The sequence below is a fragment of the Alexandromys fortis genome, unplaced genomic scaffold (genome assembly GCF_014885135.2).
Source record: "Alexandromys fortis isolate MF-2015 unplaced genomic scaffold, M_Fortis_MF-2015_v1.1 scaffold_159, whole genome shotgun sequence".
Lineage (NCBI taxonomy): Eukaryota > Metazoa > Chordata > Mammalia > Rodentia > Cricetidae > Alexandromys > Alexandromys fortis.
Window position 1 is genome coordinate 358,203 of NW_026068031.1, and position 23,578 is coordinate 381,780.

General features: G+C 40.5%; 1 protein-coding gene across 6 annotated transcripts in view; it reads left to right on the top strand.

Annotated features, from left to right (window-relative positions):
- Positions 1–23,578, top strand: part of Pcnx1 (pecanex 1) — a 142,439-nt gene that overhangs the window by 69,160 nt on the left and 49,701 nt on the right. For 2 of the 6 annotated variants that reach the window (XM_050164474.1, XM_050164476.1), the window contains 3 exons: positions 18,220–18,310; positions 19,834–19,891; positions 21,424–21,641. In XM_050164474.1, the coding sequence (XP_050020431.1) occupies positions 18,220–18,310; positions 19,834–19,891; positions 21,424–21,641 (367 nt within the window). Of the gene's footprint in view, position 1; positions 135–5,620; positions 5,806–18,219; positions 18,311–19,833; positions 19,892–21,423; positions 21,642–23,578 lie in introns of all 6 variants that reach the window. The other 4 variants (XM_050164471.1, XM_050164473.1, XM_050164472.1 and 1 more) reach the window with 4 other exon arrangements.

Here is a 23,578-nt window from a genome sequence, read left to right on the forward strand (position 1 = left end):
GCAGCACAGGCCAGCGAGGAGGCAGTGGCCTTTCGCCGTGAACGCAGCACATTTAGGCGCCAAGCAGTACGGCGCCGGCACAATGCAGGGAGTAACCCTACCCCTCCTACCTTGCTCATCGGATCACCCCTAAGGTACGGTATTTTACAATTCCACCAAGTTTGGCATGCATGCAGTGAACCTTCTAACCTGTTCTTTCCGACCCAGGCAAGCTTTTGAAGAACCCTGCTTTTCTTTCTTTCTCTGCTCTCCATCTTCAGCTCCTAGGTTTCTTCTGCATGTGACCCTGAGCTTACTGCATTTTGCATGCCCCTTATGTTGTACTGTTTAAACAAAGCCAGCAGACTGAGTTTGTCCAGTTTTTAAATTGCAAGAGCACGTTAGCAGTTATAGAAGTGAAAGCCTAGCCATTAAGTTAGATTTATTGTTTTACCTACTCTAAATTATTAGTGCAATATCTGACAGTGTTTAATAGGGACAATTACAGGAAGAGTGGTGACCTCACTGAGAAATAGAAATCTGACCTGACCATATAAAGTCAGTTTGGTTATTTCATGTGATTGAAAGATTACATTTTATCTTATTTATATTGTAAAGTTTGAACCTATTGAAGGACACAGAACTAAAATATTTTATTTATGAACGTGGTCAGCTTTGTATATGTTTACATGTAGGGATGTATTGAACTTCTCTACCTCCATCGTGTATTAAAAAACATTTTCATTTTTACAATTTTTCAACTAAGAGAGCATCCATTTATGATATTGGGGATAACCTCTTGTTGGATTTTTAGGACTCTAGAGAGTCCATGTCTTGATTTAGAAATATGAAGATCTTTTCAAAAGACTTGTGATTTATTTCATAAGAACAAACATGAGCATCACATGATCCATGTGCTTGCCAAAGCATATGGACAAAACCCCTCCCCTTTCCCTTTTCAAACTTGTTTTTCAGAATACCGAAATTCTATTTTTAAAATTCATTTTATATCCCCCCTAAGATTTAAATTTTGGTTTCTTTTGTTTAGTTTTACATTATATCTAGGAATTTCATCTCCGTTTTCTAATGCTTTAAATAATACACAACTATATGAAATATATATATTTATACATAGACAATATTTAAAACATTAAAGTGGGAATGTAACTAATTTAAAGATACATTTGTTGTAGAAATGTTTGGAGCTCTCCACTTATGTGTCCTCCCTCCCTCCCTCCCTCCCTCCCTCCCTCCCTCCCTCCCTCCCTCCCTCCCTGCTGCAGGACTCCTCTTGGCTGGTGAATGTGGGCACAGCCCCCATGTGCAGGGGCTGCCCAGCAGCAGCTTCTGTTCTGTTTTGTTTAAGCTTCCTTTTGCCCCTTGAATAATGCTTGTTGGTTGTAGACAAGTCTTTTGCCTTCCTGCTTTCTCCATTTTTTCCTTTTATAAACATTTTTAACCTGTTTTAAGAAATTCTTTCATTCTTTGCCATGAATATGCTGACCAAGTTTCACTTGCCAAACATTGTATACAGAGTCATTTTTTTCCTCTGCCTGGTGGAACACAAGAGTTATCATAACTCAGGCCAGACACACAGTACTTCCACTTTCTTTGCAGAATTTGAAATGTAGCATGTCTTAGAAAATGGTCAGGAAATTACTCCTCCAGGGCTTATGTTGGATCCTTTAGAAGTCTCCTTCTCGTGGTCAGCATGCAGGCTTTGTTGAGATTCCAGGGAATTTTCAGCATCATGTTGCATGTGTCTAAATAGATGGGCCTTATTACAGGTGAAATAAAATAAAATTTAGCTGTGAAGAGTTAGGAGAAATACCAACTTAGTAAATTACCTTTTGCAATTGGAAAAATCCCAGGTAAAGTAAATTGCCATTATTCTTCAGTGTGATCTACTTAATAATGTTATCTTTAACTAAATAGAGAATAGTATAGCTATTTAAACGTTGGGGAAACATTTTGTCAAAGATTAGTAGATCCAATGTGGCAGTACTTTCACTACAGTTGCTATGTAAATACCAATAAAATCTTCTGTAAATCGTTCCCCGTACCCATGGTGGGTGGGACAGAAATGTTCTGAACATTCGTACAGTATCTTGAAGCCACAGCTCATACAGTGCCCTGTATGTGTATAGTATGTTTCCCCCCACTTTGACTCATTCTTATGGTATGGTGTAATCTATAAATTCAACCCAGCAAGAAGTCAACAACAATAGCTACTAACAAAGTAAAGCAATCACAAAATATATAAAGGTATTAAAAAGTGTGGCTTTATTTCTGAATTTTCCAATTTGATGTTTTCAGATTGATGTTGACTGTAGGTAACTAGGGTCAAAGAAAGCAAAACTTCAGAAAGAAAGACTATGAAAGCTTATTGTAAACTTTGGTGAGTAGCTTAGCCACCCCAAAAGGCATGTGATAAAATAGAGATGTGGAAGAATTCGGATTAGTGCATCAACCTCCTCACAGAGAGAGTTTGCCTGCTTTAGAATCTTATTAGAATAAGCTCCTTAAGAATTATTTTAAATTTTTAAAATTAAGTAAGCTTTGTAGGTAGGTAGGTTAATTCTTCTTAAGTGATTAGAGCTAAAATAAACACAAATATTAAAATTTTTATAATACAAGGAATTTGATATTTATTACCCTAATGTCATGTTTTCAAGTCCTGAGAAGACTGGGGTGGGAGGAAAACATCTTATTTTGGTTAAAAACGTAAAGCTTCAGTGTATCTTTAGTTTCATTTAAAATATAAGATTAAAAGATCTATAATAAAATAAGGTTACAGTCATGGTTGAGAATCTATGGTTGGAAATCCATGGGGTCATTTTGTGTTCAGATGAATTCATCATTTTTATTTTGTTTTGTTTTGAATATTCAGGACATTCTTTTTCTGGAACCTGTATGGTCTTTGGAATAATGGTGTCATACTCTTAGAATTTACATTTTAGTTGGAGAGATACCTACCAAGGTAACTAACAGTAAAGCAGTACTGCCAGGTACCTATCACCTTGGTGTGTGGAGGAATGGATGGCCAAGGCCAGTCGTCTGTCATTTAAATTGGGATGTTGATCAGAATGCTTGCCAGCCTAGAATAACAGACTTAGATTTCCTTTTACTGTGTGATAAAGTACCTACTACTGTTAAAAAAGAAAAGATAAATTTATGCCATATTCATGCCTGTTAGCCTAAAGTTAATCCACCCTTTGGGGATCTGATTCTCGACCATTTATGCTAAGAACTGACCTTTTCTGTTGCCTGTGAGGGTTTTGAAAGCAGGAATTAAGGGATATAAACATTTATTACTGACTTTTTATGTTCAGAGTACAATGATTATAATAATAGATTTTGTCTAATTTCCTTCATTTGTTTGGGAGTTGACGTTCATGCACCGTTTAATATTGAAAACATTTTATGTATTTGTGCAGACTTTGTGCATCTATAGCTTGAAGATTAGGATAGTCTCAGGCCCGTTCACATTAGAATGTGACTAACTGTGATAGGACCTTTGCTTATGACTTTCAGTGAAAAAAAAACTGATAGAAAAATTTGAGTACAAATTCTTTGGTTAAGTTGTAAGCTTGATCTGAATTTGAAAGTCCATGATATTTGAATTTCCTGGGACTTCTTCCTGTTTTCTTGTGTGAAACTTGTTCATTTTGATAAGGTTCATGGAAAAGTCTAGATCGCTTCTGATGAAGAGGGACGTGTCAGCCATGTGTAGAAGATAAAACTGTTTAATTAACATGATCATCTTTTCTTCTCTAAATTTGCAGTGCTGGAGGTGGACCCATGGTTTGACACACGTAGGCAAAGGCCCTGCCACTCAGCTACATGGCCAGCCTCTCACAGGCCTCTCTGGACTAGCAGCTGCTAGGAAAGTCACCCAAGGAAACTATAAACGAGTGCTTTGCAGCATGGCTAGGCAGTGCCAGTGTGAGCCGCAGTCTCGCTTTTCTCACGTTAGATGCATTCCTGCACCCGGCTTAGAATGCATACCGCTCAGTGGTTCTGAATCAAACCTGCTAATTTGTAGGCCTTGTGTGATGGGATAAGTATTCTTTAATACATGCTGTCCAGTATGGCAGGCAGTCGTTATGTGCTGCTGATCACTTTGGTTGTACTAGCTGCGGTGTGTGGTTATTGTATTTGAAATACAACTGTCATGATGAAGAGCTAAAATTTAGTTTAATATCCCGGGGGACTGGTGTGGCAGACAGTGTAGTGTTGGATCGCGATAGCCGCAGCTCAGCCTTTTACTTCACCGCCAGTCGACAGTATCTACGTTTTTTGTTTCCATTGTTTTGTTTTTAACTAAAAACCAGAGGGACAATTGCAGTGGATTCAAAGGATCAGAGAGAATTTAGTAGAAAATGATGTTATTAAAATCATAGGCTCCCCAGCCATGTGGAGTCACATCCTTCTTGTCCTAGTTACTTTGGTGGCAGCTTTGGAGTTTCTCAGAGTGCACTTAAATTCACTGAGTGTAACATGCTGGGACATGGTGCGGAGATTAATGTGTGATAGTTGAAACAGTTCAGCAATTTCAACAGTTTAAATTAGAATAAATCTTCTATTAAAAATATTAATAATAGAGGCAGGTGGATCTCTGTGAGTTCGAGGCCAGCCTGGTCTACAAGAGCTAGATCAAGGACAGGGATAGGTTTCTAAGCTACAGGGAAACCCTGTCCCGAAAAAACAAACAAACAAACAAAAAAGTTAATAATAAAATCCATATTATCTTAAATAATCATAAAAGTAAAAGAGTAAATAGCATACAAAATTAAGTTTTATAAATAAAATAAATTTATATTAACAAAATAAAATTTTTGAAATTTTAAAAAATTTATAAAACACTAAAATATCCTTTGAGAAATTAAGGTTTTCCAGTTACTAAGATTTTTCTAAAATAATGTATTCTAGTTGAGAATTCAATATGGACTGGAAAAATGTTAGCAATTGGTTATAAAAATCTAATTGTTGTATATGTTTTACCTGTAACTCTTAGCCTTTTTCAAAATATGGAAGCTTTTACAAGTAGTACTTTATAATAATTCTCCTTCCAGGATCCCTGTGGCCATCGTGTATCACTCGGCCTGGTCACACACTCTGGTTCTCCTGCAGTAGTTTGTGATGTTCTTTTGCTTACCCTTGTATTTTGGTTGCATTTGATAGAGAGTCTTTGGTTTTCACATGTGTAGGAACTTGGTTTTATTGTGTATCTGAATCTGTGATCTTAGGACATTAGAGGAAAATAGCAGTCATGATGGTGAATTTTACCCACTGGAGCCCAGCACGGAGCCATGTCCTTGAGCGGCCCCCTGCTGCTCTTCCTCTTTACTCTAGAACCTAGTTGGGTTGAGCTGAAAGTTGCAGATTGACAGTTAACATCGATATTTTGCTGCACTAAATATTGTTAAATATTTACTGCATTCCTCCCCATGAATCAGATTGGTAACGACCAGAACAAGTGTAAACTGTGTAATTGTACAATGAATGCTTCTTGGCTCTTTCTTTGGTTATTTGAAAAAAAGTGTCATTTTTGAAATCAGTGTTCTCTATTGATTTCATTCTAGCTGTTGTTTTCTCTTTTCTTCCCTGTAATGTCTCCCCAATCCCTGTTTTCTCCTAGCCTTCAAGATGGTCAGCAAGGCCAGCAGTCCACAGCCCAGGTCAAAGTCCAGTCCCGCCCCCCATCCCAGGCTGCAGTGCTCAGTGCTAGTGCCTCCTTGCTGGTGAGAAAAGGGAGTGTCCACTTAGAAGCCTCACATGACCATGCATCTGCTGTAGGCGGCAGCAGTTTGCACGATGAACTTGGTATGCAGGCCTGTGTAATCTCTGTGGTTGGAAACTTATTGGCAGCAAATGGGTAACAGCGATTGCGATTCTTTCCTGAGGTGGCTTTACTTTGGAGCTATGCATCGGGGCACTGTTTGAGTGGGTTTGTTTGCCATGTGTGTAAGAAAATGACTTGCTTTTTCTTTCTGTATTTCTCTTCACTTTTATTCTATTTTTTCTTTTGAGCATGTCTATTACTATAGGCAACTAATGTGCTAGTAACTGTTCCTTAAAACTCTAACATTCTGTTATAATAATTTGGTCATTTCTATTTTTCCCAGGCATCTGTATCATGTGATTTTGAGAAAAACCGTAATTTTTAAAATCTATTTGAATATGTTGTGCACAGGAACTGTGGACATGCTCTTTAATAGGCTTGTTACTCAGTCTTGCTGGAAGACCCAGCATTTTGCAAGATGTCCATCTCCTGCTATAGGACCTGTTATAATCCTAAATGTAATGTTCTTAGGACAACTTGGCTCTACTTATGACTGATAAGTTTATAAAATATTTTATTATCTGTTAAGATAAATATAAATATACTCAAATTATGAAAGTTAATTTTAAGAAATGCAGCATATTTTAAATCCTCAGTAATAGCAGATTTACTTAGAATGCATGGCTTTTGCATTGGCATATTGTACGCTACTTTAAAGTTTTATTTCTTTATGTTGATGTGTGTGTGTTCATGCACATGTGCATTTGCACGTATCTCTGGAAGCCAGAGGAAGTCATTGGGTGACTTACTTTTTGAGGCAGAATCTTTCACTGAACTGCTGCTGGCTGATTGAGCTGTACTGGATGGCTGTACAGCAAGGTTTAGGGACCTATCTGTTCCTTCCCTCCCCCAGCTCTGAGGTTATATGTGCAAACCTTTGCCTGACACTTTTCATGGGCACTGAGGATCTAAAACCAAGGCCTCAGCTTGTGCAGTAAAGCTCTTTACCAACAGAATCCATGTTCCCAGCCCCTGCTCTTGGATTCTTATTACTCTGTGTGACCCAGATTTTCTGTGCTCAGTTTCAGAGTGGTTTAAATTAATCTAATAAGGAAAGTCTGTTATTAAGTAAGACTCACTTTAAAGCATTTACTCATTCTGATCTTACTGGCCTGTTGTTATACAGGCTTTTTTCTTACAGTGACTTTGCAACTTATGTGTTAACTGGAAGAATATATGGTAATAAGGAGCCAAAGTTAGGTTTACTATAACTTGGTACGCTGTTTATTCACTGACTTCCTTTCCATTGTGTAAAACTCAGGACTACAGAGAGGTGTCGTAGATAGGTAAATGTGAAGGTCAGATCTTCAGAATCTGCAGACTGGTCACTGTGATGGTTACAGCATTGCATATCTGGTGGGCAGTCCTAAACGCAGTGAGAAAACAGGACACTGAATGCAGAAGCTTTCCCTTCTGAGTTTGTAACCTGAAAGAGAAGGAAGACCCTCAAAAATGTTTGGGATGAAATAAAGTGGAATTCAATTCAGCTGCTTTATTGGTTTCAACTGGCAATTTTTAGATACGTAATATAACATAATTGTTATAATAGCAATACCAATTACATATAACCCAAGATTCCTGGCAGCAAAGGGTTTGTGAATCTACAGGTGTAAAGTCCTGGTCACATTTAATTTCTCTGGCCATATGGTAGTGGATCGGCCTCAGTAAAGGACTTCATTCTGAACTGTTTCAGAGTTTTAGGCTAATAGACCAAGCATAAAATAAAACAAACTCTTGATAATTTTCCCCAATAAGAATGCATACACCTGATAAATAAAAATGTTAATAAAGAGAAAAGTTAGCTAGAATATTCCCTAAAAGTATGACATATTTACAAAGCTTGCTATTTTTCAGATTTAGTTAGTTCTATTGAAAAGATTTCCCATGTGATTTTTGCATGTACATATACACATGAACAGTATATTTATAAAAGACATGCATGTATACATAAATATACATGTATCCTTATATTCATACAAATCTCTATTTAGCATGCATGATTGTTAATCATTTTAGAAACTGAATTAAAAGCAATATAATTTAAAGGAGCAACTTGGAATGTTGCCTTATAGAATTCATTTCTGTGCAAGGTTAGTAAATATGTTTTAAAGGGTTCAAATGATACCCTTTAAACCTAGATAAACTTTGGGCATGACATCGCTTTAAAGATTTATCTTATTTTTGGGTATGTACATGTTTGTGGGTCTCTGTGTGGGTCAATGCAGGTGTGCATTGAGGCCATTGGTGATGGAACCTTCAAGCTTGCCTCTTGTCGACGGTGTGACCTTAGGCAGGTTGTTCCCTCTCCCTCTGAATCAGTTTTCATGTATATCAAAGAAGGCAATACTAATGCCAGTTCCCAGGCTTATTGCAAAGATTATATATATTAAATGTGCCAGTGCCTGGCATTAATAAGTTAGCTAATTGACCATTGTCATTACTGACTAATAAAATATTACTAGGTCATAGTTTAGTCAGTTAAGTAAGCTCACTGTTGACTCTTCAGATGTCTCCTGATGCTTCTGTTGTAGTAAACCCTTTGCTGAAGGCTCTGTACTTGAGCCTATGTGGACAGCAGTGTTTAATTCTTGAGGATCAGCGGTAGACTTAGCAGGCAAGGACAGTGACAGTCCCTATAGCTTTGTGTCCTGCTCTCAGTTACTCTGTTGAGAGCTCCAACCTTGTTTATATTGTATCTGGCACGTTGGAGGTTTTTGTTTTATTTTTAATGCCCATAAGAAACTCATCCAAACTTTTATTTCCTAGATAATGCTCAGAAGTTTATCGTAGAAGAGCTACAGATTTAAACAGTTTTGAGTATCTGAATTGCTCCAGGAGTTTTACAGAAGCTCTAAGGACTGTCCCTTACTAACATACTGTGAAGAGGCCTTTAATATGAAGACCAGATGGTCTGCACCCCAATGTTACACACTCTTAAGGTCATAGACTAAAGTTGAGTGTGCCTGAGTTAGGTAGAATGAAAGCTGGATTCTTGGAGGTGTGCCCCCCCCCCCCCGAATCAGTGCCTAAAATGATATTTCTGTTCTTTTCTAAGGGTGTCCTAAGAGCCATTCCCTGCAGATAGCCTGGCTCTTCTGTTTTCCACTTGTGTCTTTCCTGCCTGGTTAAAGAACTGCTGTGGTTGTTGAAATTTCCCAGCAACAGGGGAAGAGGGAGAATCTAAGTCAGACACCTTAGCCTGGATGTTGTGTGTAGTGACTTTGAAGATAACGTATCTTTTACTTTCTTCTGCCTCCCCACCAGTGGCCTAAATAAGGTTGCTTTATAACTCTGAGCTGCAGGAGAGTAGCTGCGTGGTTAGGGGATGGTGTAAATACTGAAATATAGTGAGAGGATGGATCCTGGAGCTCAGTCATCAGCCTTTGGCACGGGAAGATCACAAGGATTTTGCACCAATAAAAGGAAGATCACAGACCTGCTAGAAAAGCAAAATGGTTAAGTGGGCATGGAGGTCAGGGAGATGGGGACCAGGAAAGGTTGGGGGTTGCCTGGGAGATGGGAGGACAGGAAAGGGTAGGGAACAGTGGTCGGCCAAAACCAAGTGTCCATGAAAATGCAAACAAAAATGAATTTCAAAAAGAAATACAAATGTAGTCATAGATCCAAATCTTGACCTTGCTCATGAGTCTTAGAGTTAAAATTAAAAACAAACCTTAGGATTCCTTTCATATTGTTGAAACTGTAGTGGTGTCCATGGCAACAAGCCTGGAGAAATGGGTGGCTAAACAGCAGGTCATTTTTATAGGGCAGGTTAAAGTCACAGACCAAAATGTCCACGTATTTGTATCCCCAGATTTTATAAACATGAATTTTAATGAACTTAGTCACCTAATACTGTTAATTTTGAAAAACTATAAAGACCTTTTTAGTGCTCATTGATAGAGAACCAGTTAAAAGTGATAATTTGCATAATCCAAATCATAAGAGTTGATACAGTAGAGGCTGGTGCGGTGCCTCAGCCATTATGAGCACTGACTGTTCTTCCAGAGGACCCGGGTTTGATTCCCAACACCCACATGGCAGCTTACAACCATCCATAACTCCAGTTCCAGGGATCTCTGATACCTCAGGGCATGAGACATGCATGTATATGTGCATACGTGTGAGCAAAACATCCATGTACATGAAACAGTTTTTAAAGAGTTGATAATATTCAGACCTTAGTAAATCTGTATTAGTGGTATGGGTGTATACTTGAGTATGCATGTAGAGGCTTGAGATCAACACCGGCTTCTATCATTTTCCACTGTGTTTGAGACAGTTTCTCTCACCCTGAACCTGGAGATCATGGTTTCAGCTAGACTGGCTGGCCAGAGAGCCCCTCCTTGCACCCCTGTCCGCCTGTCTCTACCTTCCCCTACCTTTCCTGGGATCACAGGTGTGTACCACCATGTCCTGATTTTACATGGGTGCTGGGATTTGAACTTAGGTCCACATGCTTGTTCAGCCAGTACTTTATCTACAGAACCATCTCCCCAACCCATAAATCTACACTAATGAAAGCTGGCTGAGAAGGGGTCAGCTTCAGAACAATATATGAGAGGAGAGTGGTCCTTTTTTTTGGGGGGGGGAGCCAAAGTGTTCATCAGATTTGTTTTGAAGAACACAGAAGATGCTCTTGGCACTGAGTGTCTTAGAGGGAGTTGGGAACATTTCTCACTTTTATATACTCTGGATCCTCTAAGAAGATTTTTTAAAAATGAGGCGCAAATGGCAAATCCCCGGTATCATTTCCCAGTGTCTGAGTAGGGTCCTGCAGGTGTTCCAGCATGTATACTCGTCAGTCCACCCAGACTCACCTGGATATTCCTTTTTTAACCTTACTTTCCCTCAGTTTTATGGACGTATTGTATAGATACAGTAAGCTTCACCCATTTAACATGTACAATCAGCTCACCAAGTTTTATCAGGTGGTGTTCCTGTAAATATGCCACAGGCTAGAGTTAGAGTACTTCTGTCCCCTTCGGAAGACCCCGTGTGTGACCCAATGCAGCTCCTCCCTCTCTCTCCTAGTGGGAAACCACTAGTCCCTCCCCTTTTATAAAATGTCTTATTTCGCTGTTATAATGGAGAGGTTATGAATGCATGTCCGGCATGAACACAAAGCTTTGTAGTGCTGTGACAGATGGTTCTGAGGAGTTGTGACGCTGGAGGCAAGACACCCGACATTTACAGGGTCGTAAGCGTTAAAGGCCCCGAGTGGAATGGTGCATTAGGGAGTGTGAAATATGAAATAATGATGTGTGTCCAATGCGTAAAATTAATGCTTGATTTCTGACATTTTCCTAAAACTTGGTTTTTGCGTTTACCTTTCGTGACCTTTCAAAGGAGAATAACTTAATGTACTCTCAGAAAGCCAGACCGGTTCTATACTAAGTTGTTACAAGAATGCTATTATCTCTGGATAATATCCTGCCGAGGTCAGTCATACTGCCTTTCCAGGGACCACTGTGGAAGTCAACTCTGACACACCAGTAAGTACATGTGACTTCTGAAGCTCGTGCATCCAGCGTGCATTTGACATCTGCCAGCTCGGTGCAGCACCATGCCAGGTGCTGTGGAGGCAGGAGCATAGCATGGGCCATACTCCTACAAGCTGACACTTCTTCACTGGCAATGCTGTAGCCTTCCTTGCTTGTTCTAAGCAGCTTTGTGAAAGAAGAGTCAGGAAAAGTATGTTCATCCCTTATTTTGTTTGATCTCTGAAAAAAACAATTCGTGTCAGACTAATCAAGCTTTAAAAAGAGAGTTGAGGTGGGCATGGTAGTGGACACCTTTAGTCTCAGCTACTTAGGGGGTTAATGTGGGAACGGCACTTGAGCCCTAGAATTTGAGGATAAGAAACATCTCGGGCTGTACATCAGTTTAAGGGCTGGTGCCCCTTGTCAATAATATGGCACAAACTGAGAACTAGATTAGGTGTGTAGCACCTTTGGCTCTTGATGAGCCATTGTTTCATTGTCTTCCGGCAGTTTCCTGCACGGCATCAGCCCCATTCTGCATTCTCAGACATTGCTCTGCTTTCTGTCGCTGAGGTCTTCCCTCTCCTGGAAGCAGATACAGTGGGTTGTGTGTGGTCTCCTGTGTTGTTTCCATGACACGTCTGTTGAGGCTCATCATGTTGTATTAGTTTGTTCCTTACAATCAGTAGTACATTGTTGTGGGGCATATTATACATGACTTATCCGCTTGCCTGCTGATGAGCCCTTATGTAATTCCTAATTTATGGATATTATAAACAGTGTTTAAACTGGTTCTCTCTCTCTCTCTCTCTCTCTCTCTCTCTCTCTCTCTCTCTCTCTCTGATGTTGGGGATTGAAGTCAGGGTTTTGAGTGTGCTAGGCAAGTACTCTACTACCATTGAGCCTAGCTCAATCCCTCTGTCCCTCTTTTCTCCCCTCCCTCCTTTTCCCCTCTCTCCCTCTCTCTTAATTAGGGCTAGGAAGATGACCCAGTGGTTTAGAGCATTTGTTGTACAAGCACAAGTACCTGAGTTCAAATCCCCAGCACCCATGTAAACAACTGAATGAAGCCACATGCACATGTGTGAGGTAGAGATGGGATTACTGGGGCTTGTTAGTCCCTCGTAGCTCAGGTGCAGTGAAAGACCCTGTCTCACAGAACAAGGCAGACAGTGATTGAGCAGATCATCTGATGTCCTCCTGTAGCTACACCACACGTATTACCATCACGGCCAGTAACAACCAAGTCAATTCTGTATTCCCACCAGCAAGTTCATTTGCTCCATCCTTGCTGGTGTTTAGCTGTCATTGGTATTTACATGTTTAGCCCTGATGGATTCATGATGGCCTCTTACTGTGGTTGAAATGTGGATTTCTCTCTTGTGACTATGAGTGGTAGACATCTCATAATTTGGGGGCGGAGCATGTATATACCACAAATATCTCAGTATTTCTGTCATGTTTAAGAACTAGGTTGCTGGTCTTCTTCGTATTTAGTTTAGATTCTACTCGTTTGTCAGTTGTAGGTGTCTTCTGCTGTGACTTGCCCTTGAGCTTGCTTGACCACTCCATATATCATAATACCACCACAGTGTGTGCCCTTTGAACTAGTGCGTGGGTGGATGATGAAACCAGAGAGGGGGAGTTTGTGTGTGGCTTTTGGAAAGTTCAGCTGATCTGGGGATTAAGAAGCAAGACTGGAGCCTTAACAGGGAAATAAGACAAATTGGAACCTGAGCGTGGGGCCCATTGAGTAAAACACACCAGTCACACCTCTGCTGCCAAGCAGTAGATCCCTGTGTAATTCAGCATCCTCTGCAGCCCTTTTTAAACCAGCCGTTCACACCTGCCTTCTTCGTCACACTCCTAAAGCCCTGTCACAGCCTTGCTTTTTCCAGGAGAAAGGGCTGGTTCTGAATAATAAAACTTGAAATTACAAGCTGATTTCTGTTGTATCTGAGGAATTGAGGTTGGCTTGGAAACCTAGCTCCGCTGTTTAGAGTGTTTACTGGTCTCGCAAAGGATGTTAGTTTGATTTATAGCACCCATGTGGTTGGTTGGTTGGTGTAGTTGGTTGGTGGCTTAAACTGCCTATAACTCCAGTTCCAGGAGATTTGATGTCCTTTTCTGACTTCCACAGGCACTCCACTCAAGTGTTCAACCCACACTCAACACACACACAAATTGAAAATAAAATCTTTTCAAAGGAATTAAAGGGTTTAGACGTCTGAAACTCAGGGTCTAGATGGAATACAGATTAGTATACTACAGCCTGTGGGCTTTAGTTCTGCTTGGTGCTAGGTTTTTGCTTGTGTTTTAAGATTTATTTACTTATTTATTATGTATGCAGTGCTGTGCCTGCATGTATACCTGCAGACCAGAAGAGGGCACCAGATCTCATTATAGATGATTGTGAGCCACCATGTGGTTGCTGGGATTTGAACTCATGACCTCTGGAAGAACTGCCAGTGCTCGCAGCCTCTGAGCCATCTCTCCAGCCCGACACTTGGTTTTGTAAATAAGCTAGAGGATGTGTGTTGTTTGGTGACTTGATGCTAGAGTGACAGACCTGAACGTTTTGGAGTATTTGCTATTGTAGTTGGCGGTGTAACTTGGGAGAATGGGGCCTAAATATCAGGTCAGTTAAAGTCTCATGGCAATAGCCAGCTTTATTCAGAGCATCAGACAGTTCATATTCTGGGGGTGAAAAAGAACCACACGAGTAAAGTGTACAATCACAAGGGCAAGCTGCATGTGGCTGCCAAGCCACTCATGGCAAAAGCATGTTTTCCCAAAAAGGCATGTAAACAAATAGCCGTCGCCAGTTGTCATACACAATCTGAAGTGAACTCACTCCTGTGCACGACTCCTGGGAGGGGCACAAAAGAATTTTCCGTGTTTTGAAGAAACTAAGGTCACTTAGACTCTTATTTCATTTTCTTGGGGTTTTCTCACAAGCACTCAGAATTCCCTTGAGCAACCTCGTTCTTGGACTGTGTTCTGACAAAAGAGCCTCTCGAACACACAGCCTGAGACATTTGTCACCTGCTTCCTCATAGAGAAAGCTCACAGGCCACTGGTGTTGGGAGACACAAACCTGTTAGCCTGTCAGCAGAAAGACAGTGAGTCATTCCCATCTGGGAGACTTAGAGTCAGCACTCATGGAAGTAAAGAGCTGCCATCCAGGAAGTCATAGCCTCCCTGAAGCCTTCTCCCTTGAATGTATAGTTCAGTCACAGAGAGGTGGAGCAGACCAGACGCATTAGTACTTCCTGAGAGTGTGTGGCCCACAAAGTCTGTAAATGCATTTACATCTCTCCCCTCCTGTAGCCTGTTCTGCCCTAAGTGTAAACACTTCCTAAGTGGGAGGTTCCAGGATAGCACATGTCAGGTTCAGGCTTGGAGGACCAGAGGGAAGAGCAGGCTCAGAAGTCTAAGGAGAAGGGTCCAGGAAAGGAAAACAGCTCTTGTTACTGGGTCCTGGAGAAGCAGAGAGAGGTTGGCCCTAGTAGCCTCCTCCTCCCAGAGCATACAGGTGTCTAGAGCAAGCATCAGGGATGCCGAGGTTTTGAAGGTGAGTGAGCGTCTGTGCTTACGAGTCTCCGCTTGTTGTGCACAGTGTGCTGCGTGTCCTACAGATGAAGACACTGGAGAGTCAGTCTCCTTACTGCCCATGTCTGCAAGTGGCGTGCCGTGATGTTTAGAATCTCTGCTCTACCGTTTCTGGCTTCAGTCTTTAGACATTAGGTCTTTGTTGTTCATGCTTCACTCTCTATACCTGGGTTGTTGAACAGCTTTCCTGTGTAGAAAAGATTTTACATGATTAACGAGTTGAGTTTTGTTGGCAGTAGCATTAATTGTTAAGTATTCATTGGTGGAAGTGCTGGGTACCTTATCTTTTGTCTTTGGAGATTGCCTTGTGGATGAGAATATCATTTTTACAAATTAGAAATCCCAGCTTTAGTGGGGTTTGGTTACAGATTGACCCGTTTTCTTCTTGTATAATGTCTGAACCATTCAAGCATGGGTAATCGTGGGATGGAGAGGGTGTTCTGCAGATGTCCAGCTCTCTGCATTAGGAAAGAATGTGCACTTTGAGGGGTTTTAGTTGCTAGATATTAAATGGATTCATAAGAACATTTTGAGTTTAAATTTAAAATTTGAAGATATTGTTATCAACAAAGTGGCGGTGTATAGTTCTGTCTCAGTTGGAGAGTAGATTGCCCTTGCTAGGTTGTTGGGTTAGTGCGTTGCTGCGTTAGTAAATGTTCCACCAAATCCTCGAGCTGTGTGTTTCTCCTGTGCTTTCCCCTCGTGTGTTTGTCTCGTGCATAAAATGCCGCGCTAGCAGCATGCTGTGAGTGGAGAAGCCGGTGCAGGCATTTCTGTGGGTGTGCTGCTACATAGACTGTCGGGGCTCTGGCCCTCAGCTTCCCTTCCGGAGTGGAAGCCGGCGGGAGACGTACCTTCTACAGAAGATCCGTGCTGCTGGAGTCCTGCCTGTCTGCTGATCTCGCTTCTAGGACATGTTTTATGTTTCTGTTGAAATGTCTAAATTTTATTACTTTAAGTTTTTAAAATTTAATTACATTGTTTCTCCCTTTCTGTTTCCTCCCCCCAACCCCTGCCATGCATCGCCATTTCCTCTCAAACTCATGGCTTCTGGCGTCTTTCCTTTCATTGTTGTTACATATGTATTTATGTATATTCCTAAATGAATTGTATTTTTAAATTATTTTAAATTCATGTTGCTCACTGCTGCATTTGGCAGTTACAAAGATAGTATCTTTTGTTGATTGGTTGTCTAGACATACAATTTTAAATATATGGAGACTGAACACATTGCTGAAATTCTGTGTAAATTTAAATATTCTGAAAACCCTACAGTAATTTGAACTGTTGAGTACAAAATGAACTGATCTCCTAAATACGTACAGATCGTGGCTTGTGACAGTGTGTGCATTCCTCTCTTGGTGACCGCCACACACCATCACTTGCTGGCTTCCTTCACAACAACTTGTGCAGCCCACTCTGCCGTATGTGAGGGCAGTGCTCAGGGACTCCTAAGACGGGAGCAGGGTGACAGCTTTAGCAGCTCATTTTTGGCCACTATGTTTTTTTTTTTTTTTTTTTAATTACTCGGGACTGCTGGAAAGGGGAGAGAAAACAGTCTCGGGCAGTCCAAGTCCACTCTTTGAAAAGAAAACTACTGCGTAGGCTAAGTATTTCTCTCCTTTATGTTCACTGTAGTGGTTAAAGTGTTGGAGCGCGTTCCTGTCGCCGAGTTTCCCTTTTATTGTACATTTGAAGAGTTTTTCCCTGTCTCTGTTGAAATGAGTATTTCATAGAATTGTTTTCCTGACTTACCTTATTGTTTTATTCTGACAGACAATGCAATAGTAAATTTTCACATACTTTATCTAGTGACCAATAGAATATAATCAAGGATTTATTATTTACCAGAGAATTATATTTGGGATAGAGTTCTGTTAAAAATGAAGTGACAGCTGAAATGTTCTGTAAGTCTTTAACTATAATATCAGGATATTAGCAGGTCTTTTGTTATTTAAAAGTTCTTGTAATTTAGTGTTTTCATTGTGGACATAGAGAAATCTGACCTTTCACCCTGGCATTTAGTTGAAATACTCCCTTTAAGAGTCTTTATTTTGGGTGGCAGAAATCAGAACTCATCGTATAATATTTTATATGTATATATAAAATTGTGAAAGATTAAGTTTATTTTTAAAAATTGTAAAGATTGCTCATATTTAAGGCTAGGATGTAGCAGAGCTGGTCCAGTAATGTCTGGTGGGTACGAAGCCCTGGGTTGGATCCCCAGCACTTCATAAACTGGATGTGGAGGCACACCTCTGCAGTGCCCACACTCTGGAGGTGGAGAAACTGCAGGCCATCCTTGAGTAGGTAGGGAGTTCAAGGCAGCCTGGGTATGAGACCGTGGAATCCCAGTAATTCCAGTGTCTCAAACAAACAGCTGTAAATTCTCAGAGCCTGGACAGAACCATGTAGTTGCCCAAGTATATGCCTTACCTCACTGGCTTCTTAGCAATTCAGACTTATTTATAGGAGGTACTTGCATACCCTCCCCATCATAGTTACGCCGCCATGAGCCCCGGGAAGACATTTCAAGCAGTGTTACGGTTTTCAGATCCCATTATTAGAAACTATTTTATATGATGGAGTTTGTTTTGAGACAGCTGAACTTTTGTGCTATTCTTTTCTTTTCATTTTATTTATTTTTCCTTGTTCTTTCCAAGGATGGAAAGGCAGAGTGCTGTAGACAGGGCCATGGTTATAGGTGTAGGACATTGTAGCAGGGCTTGTTGGGAGTGGGGGATGGGATTGAGCTCAACTTCCCAGAGCTAGGTTTTTATCTACGTACATTGTAGTCAGTTTAATTTGTAATCCTTTTAGATTCTATAGAGCTAGTTGGTTTTAACAGTTGTCATTTCTAAATGTTTATACAACTCTTATGGAAACATTGTATTACTAATGATGTTTATTAAATAGTTTAGCACCAACATTATTTAACTTCCTTTGAGTCATTTGACTTTTCAAAATTTCTTCTGAACAAAATAAAAAATAACCATTTTGTTGTCATGAAGATTGAACTGCCTCATCCTTTAAGTAACTTTGCATAGGGCCATTCAGGCAGGCGACTTCTGAACATTAAATCTTTCATCAACACAGTTACTTTAATTGGGAAGGAAAAAGAAAGCGGACCCAAGGCTCCTCCTTTTAATACTTGATCACGTGTGCTGCCGTTTTACCACCCATCATTCTGAACTGCATGGGGATTGTAGAATTTTAATAATATAAAAAGTTAGGAAATTTAGTATATCACAAAGGAAAACTTCTGGCTATCCTGACTTTTCAAAATTGTTCATTTGCTAGGTAAGTTCTCATCTACGCTCTACGAGACTGGTGGCTGTGACATGTCACTTGTGAATTTCGAACCAGCAGCAAGAAGAGCATCCAATATCTGGTAGGTGTGGAGACACCAGGAGTGTGTGTGACTTATGTTTAAAGGTTTAACTCTTGAAGTAGAGAAGCATGTTTTAAAACGAATTTCTTTAAAAGATTTATTTTTTACGTATACAATGTTCTGCCTGCATGTGCTCCTGCAGACCAGAAGAGGGCACCAGATCTCACTGTAGATGGTCGTGAGCCACCATGTGGTTGCTGGGAATTGAACTGAGGACCTCTGGAAGAGCAGTCAGTGCTCTTAGTCGCTGAGCCATCTCTCCAGCCCTATAAGCTGTATTTTTTTCTAACAGACAAAACATTGCACACACCGCTGGTGTCTGCCGTGATGTTTTGGAATATTGTACATGTTGTGGAGTGGCTACACCTACCCTGTTTATATGGCTATCTTATTTTAAACCATGGTCTTCTCTCACTTATTTTCAGAGTTAATAATGAATTGTTAATAACTGAAAGTTGCCATGTGCGATGCAAATTATTTTGAAAACATTTATATGAAGTTTATTAATCATAATGCTTTTGTTTCCATAGAATTAAGGGTTTTTCTGTTGACATTGTTTTGGTGTGGGGGCGGGAGAACCACATTTAAAATATGTTATTCTGTCTTAAAATAATTAAGTAAAAATTTTCATTAAATCTTATGGGATAGAGTTTGCCCGGTTCCAGATGTAACTAGATATCTGATGCCCTCGCTATATTGCATGATATAAAAAGCTTATCAGTAAACTAGCTACAATGAGGTTCAGACTCAAAAAATTAGTTTTCTTCTATTAAACAGTTTTCAGTTTTTATATTCTTTCAAGGAAGGAATTTGCAAGGTAATAAAAATGTTAGGAGAATACAAATAAATTAGATATTTGAACCTTATAGTATAGAGTGTATTGATTTTTTTCCCTAAAATTTAATCATATTTCCATTGTTGACTTAAAATCCCAAACGCCTTTTGATTGTTATTTAAGCCTTCCATTTAATAACAGGCCATGTGCGTCTGTTAATGTAACTCTGGGTGGTTCACTTTTCTTTTCAAGTGCCTTTTAAAGCAATGGAGCCTTCCTAGTGTAGCTGCTGATTCTGTGATGGTGGAAGCCTTGGGCACCACCCAGTCACTTAGCAGAAGAGCGTCCTGTCTGCTGGAACTGTGGTAGAGCTTGACTGCATTGGCACATGCCAGACTGTTTTATGTAATAGATTATTTGTCTGTACTATTCCAATCAGTTTAATTGCTTTCCTTAGCTTATCTGTTTAAACAAAGTCTAAGAGCCTGTGATAGAGGCACTGTCATTGGTGTTACTGTTATTGGACGTTACTGATGGGAAACTGAGAGCTGAAGATTTCAGTCATCTGGAGAGGTGGTCTGACATCAGGTGCTGACACAGTGCTCTGGGTCACAACTTAGGAAAATGGTGATTTTGATGTTTATGTGGAGAATGAAGATAGTATAAATGTTGCCTAAAAAAGCAAACAAACAAAAAACACTGTTTAACAAGCTATTTACTCCCTAAAGTCCTTTTCATTTTATTTTAGTGACACGGATTCTCATGTATCAAGTTCTACCTCAGTTCGATTTTATCCACATGATGTGGTAAGTGTTCTCATTTTTTTATAATGTGGTACATTTTTAGATTCAATCTGAAAAGCATATTTATATAGCTAGTCATCAAATCACTCAAATTAATGAAATTACAAATGTTACTTTTGTTGGAAATTATAGCAAAATCCCCTTTGTTTTGTCACCGTGAGTCTTACACCCTCCCAGACTTTAGTTAGCCATACATATGTGTGAGTCAGAAGTTACACTGGTTTATACTTTGCAGGTCTGAAAAGGCCCACTTTCCATTTGTGTATTTGGTGCGTGGACTTATGTGTGCATGAGAACATGTGCACATAGGGAGGTCTGAGCACACCGTAAGGGTCTTGGAGATCAAACTTGCCTTAGGCTTGGCAGCAAGTGCCTTAGCTTGCTGAGCCAACTATTGTATCCCACAGTTTCACTTTGAATAATATGATTTGGTGCTGGTTTTTAACTATCTGTTGATTATTAACTCACTTATTTGACTAGTGTATGTGTTGGTGGAAAACTGAGTAACATTATATGGAAAGTTATTGTCTGGGAGAAAATGGGGATTTTAAAACACACCTTTTGCCATCAAGATACATATAAGTCAAGTTGGAAAGCAGAAGGGGTGGATGGATTTATTCTGAGCATCTGCCTAACGACTGCTTGAAGATGACTTCTGAGCAGGATTTAAGGCCGGGGCTGTGAGGAGGCGTAGAGCAGTGTGCAGCCAGTGGGTGTTGACTGTGTCTGGAAACATTTTGACATGACTGTAGGAATGCCATTGTAAACTATAGACAGGGACCCGCGGTGCCAAGAGACGTTCTGTAATGTTGGGCACAGCCCCATAATGAAGATTATCTAGCCAGAAGCATTGGTAGTGCCAGAATGGAGAAACCCTAGAATAGATAAGAAAATGTTTGGAGAAGTATCAATCAATATTTAAAGATCAAACCCAGCAGTTTTTCTTGACTGTTCTTGTGTTTGAATAGTAAAGATTTTGCCTGCTAGAAGCAGGAGTGAGAAGATGATCATACTGGTGTCTTCCACTTTTGAGTAGCATAGGAACCCAGAGACAACACAGTCCTGCCCTGTGCTGTGCCAAGACCAGAAACATTTGATGTTCAGAGGAAGAGCAAACTGTAGGACTGGTGACTAGAGGAGTTGGCACTTTGCTCCGTAGGTTCAGGTGAGGAGGCTTCTAAAGACGTAATGCCAGCGATGAGACCTAAAAGGCTCTCGGGCCCTGGCAGCACAGTTGATAGCTTAATGAGAAAAGGGCTTAAAGGAGAAGGAGGTGGGAGGCCCCCAGGGGCCACAGCCAGCGGTTTTTGTGTCGTACCGGCTGTATCTTTCAGACACCTGTCCTAATGGTCTGGTGATCGAATTGGCTTTATTTTGATTTACTTCCTGTTGCCACCTTCTGTAGATTCTAGGTTTCATGAGTTATCACAAGGAGTAAACTAGAATTAGGGGCTCAAATAATTTATAAGCTGACAAACTTTGAATCTTGCTTACATCAAGAATATTTAACCCTTTCAGTGCGGGCATGTTTCTAGTTTTCTCTCCCACAGATTCGGTTGAACAGGCTGTTGACCATTGACACAGATCTGTTGGAGCAGCAGGACATTGATCTAAGCCCTGACTTGGCAGCCACTTATGGCCCCACTGAAGAAGCTGCCCAAAAAGTTAAACATTATTACCGCTTTTGGATCCTACCCCAGCTGTGGATTGGTATTAACTTTGACAGACTCACACTTTTGGCGCTGTTTGATAGGTAAGACCATAGCATGGTATTTATTTGTTGGTTTATTTGTTTTGTTTTCCAAGACAGGGTTTCTCAGGCCCTGGCTGTCCTGGAATTGGCTCTGTAGAGCAGGCTGACCTCAAATTCACAGAGATTTGCCTGCCTTTGCCTCCATAGTGCTGGGATTAAAGGTGTGTGCCACCACTGCCCAGCGATACTATTATTAAAGTGAATTTTTTCTAATTACCCATTGATATTTTCATCCTTTCAAGATCAAACTTAACAGACTTTTAAATATTAACTCTCTTAAGCTGTTAAAAGCTTTTTTTCTGCAATCCTAAAATATTTCTATAAGGATATGTTTTTACTATTAGTGTGAGTCATGCAGTTGATTGTTAAGAGAGCATATGAATTATTTTATGATCTTAAGGTTAGAGGTGGTATGGAGGATGAAAGGGGGAAGAGGAACCCTGCTGCCTTGTTGTTCAGCGTCCTGTCCTAGTGGTAAACACATTTATTATAAGCTTGGTGACCAGTAGCTGCTTCCTGTCAACAAGTAGGATTTACCCTCCCTGTGAAATATAGACAGGCAGAATCTTGGAGATAAGTCAGTACTGACAGTGACCCCGGAAAGCTGGAAGTCGGGGGTGTGGACTCTAAATCACCAGCACTCTGTGTGTGACACAGGGAGGAGGAGCATAGAATTCAGTACATGTCTTGAGTTAGAGATGAGTCTATAGTGTAAAACATCACAGAAGGGAGCTGTTGAGAGACCGTGATTGGCTCCTGTGTCTGAAGAGCTGTCTGCTTAAGAAGCCCCTGCTTTAAATGTGTGGCGGCATTAGCCTCCTGTACCACACTTCAGACCTACCAAGCAAATTGTAAAAGCAAGACCCAAAGGGATCAAAGTAGCATAGCAGATTCAAGCTTTAGAAAAATCCAGAAATACATACCTCCCAACAAGTAGTGACTGCCACCTGGCATCTACTCAGAGGTGACCAGCTATGCAAAGTGAGAAAACATGAATCATGGGAAAAAGAATAAATCAAGACCAAGCTATTACTAGTAGGGATGTTAACTGTTAGATATGGATTCTTAAAATAATTGCAACTGAAGCCGGGCGGTGGTGGTGCACGCCTTTAATCCCAGCACTTGGGAGGCAGAGGCAGGAGGATCTCTGTGAGTTCGAGACCAGCCTGGTCTACAAGAGCTAGTTCCAGGACAGGCTCCAAAACCACAGAGAAACCCTGTCTCGAAAAACCAAAAAAAAAAAAAAAAAATTGCAACTGGATTCTGTTTACTTGAAAAATTAAGTAGAGACATGAAAAAAATAATTACAGAGTTGAATACTACAACATTGCCATTAAAAAATAATGTACTAGTAGGATTGCCAGTAGTGAAAACTTTGTTGAAAAATAGATTAGTGAACTTGTAGGCACATCAGGAGATCCATCTAGAGTAAAGCAGTGACAGGAGCATAAAACCAAAAAGTGTCTTGTGGAACAACTTCAAGAAGAGACAAGACTTGCAGAAATAATAGTGGAAACTACATATTATATGAAAACTACCAATGCACTCAAGAGGCTCAATACAACCTAAGCAGAAGCCACATGAGAGACCTACCTAAGGGACGTACTTGCTCAAGTCCAGTCTTTAAAACTACAAGAAACCTATCAAAAGAATACTCTGTGCAGAGGAGTGAGCATGGGAAATATCCAGCTGCCTGAAAGTTAGGCATGTGAGAAGACAATGGACCATGGCTAGCAGGATGGAAAGGACAAACACTGTCAACATGCAGCCATTTATGTGTCTTTAAAATACCCTGCAGATGCCCATGGATTGGGGTTAGAGAGATGATTCAGAGGTTGAGAGCACTGGCCACTCTCAGGTGCAGACTTCAGAGCAAAGGTGTCTTAGGGTTTCAGTTGCTGTGAAGAGACACCGTGACCACGGCAACTCTTACAAAG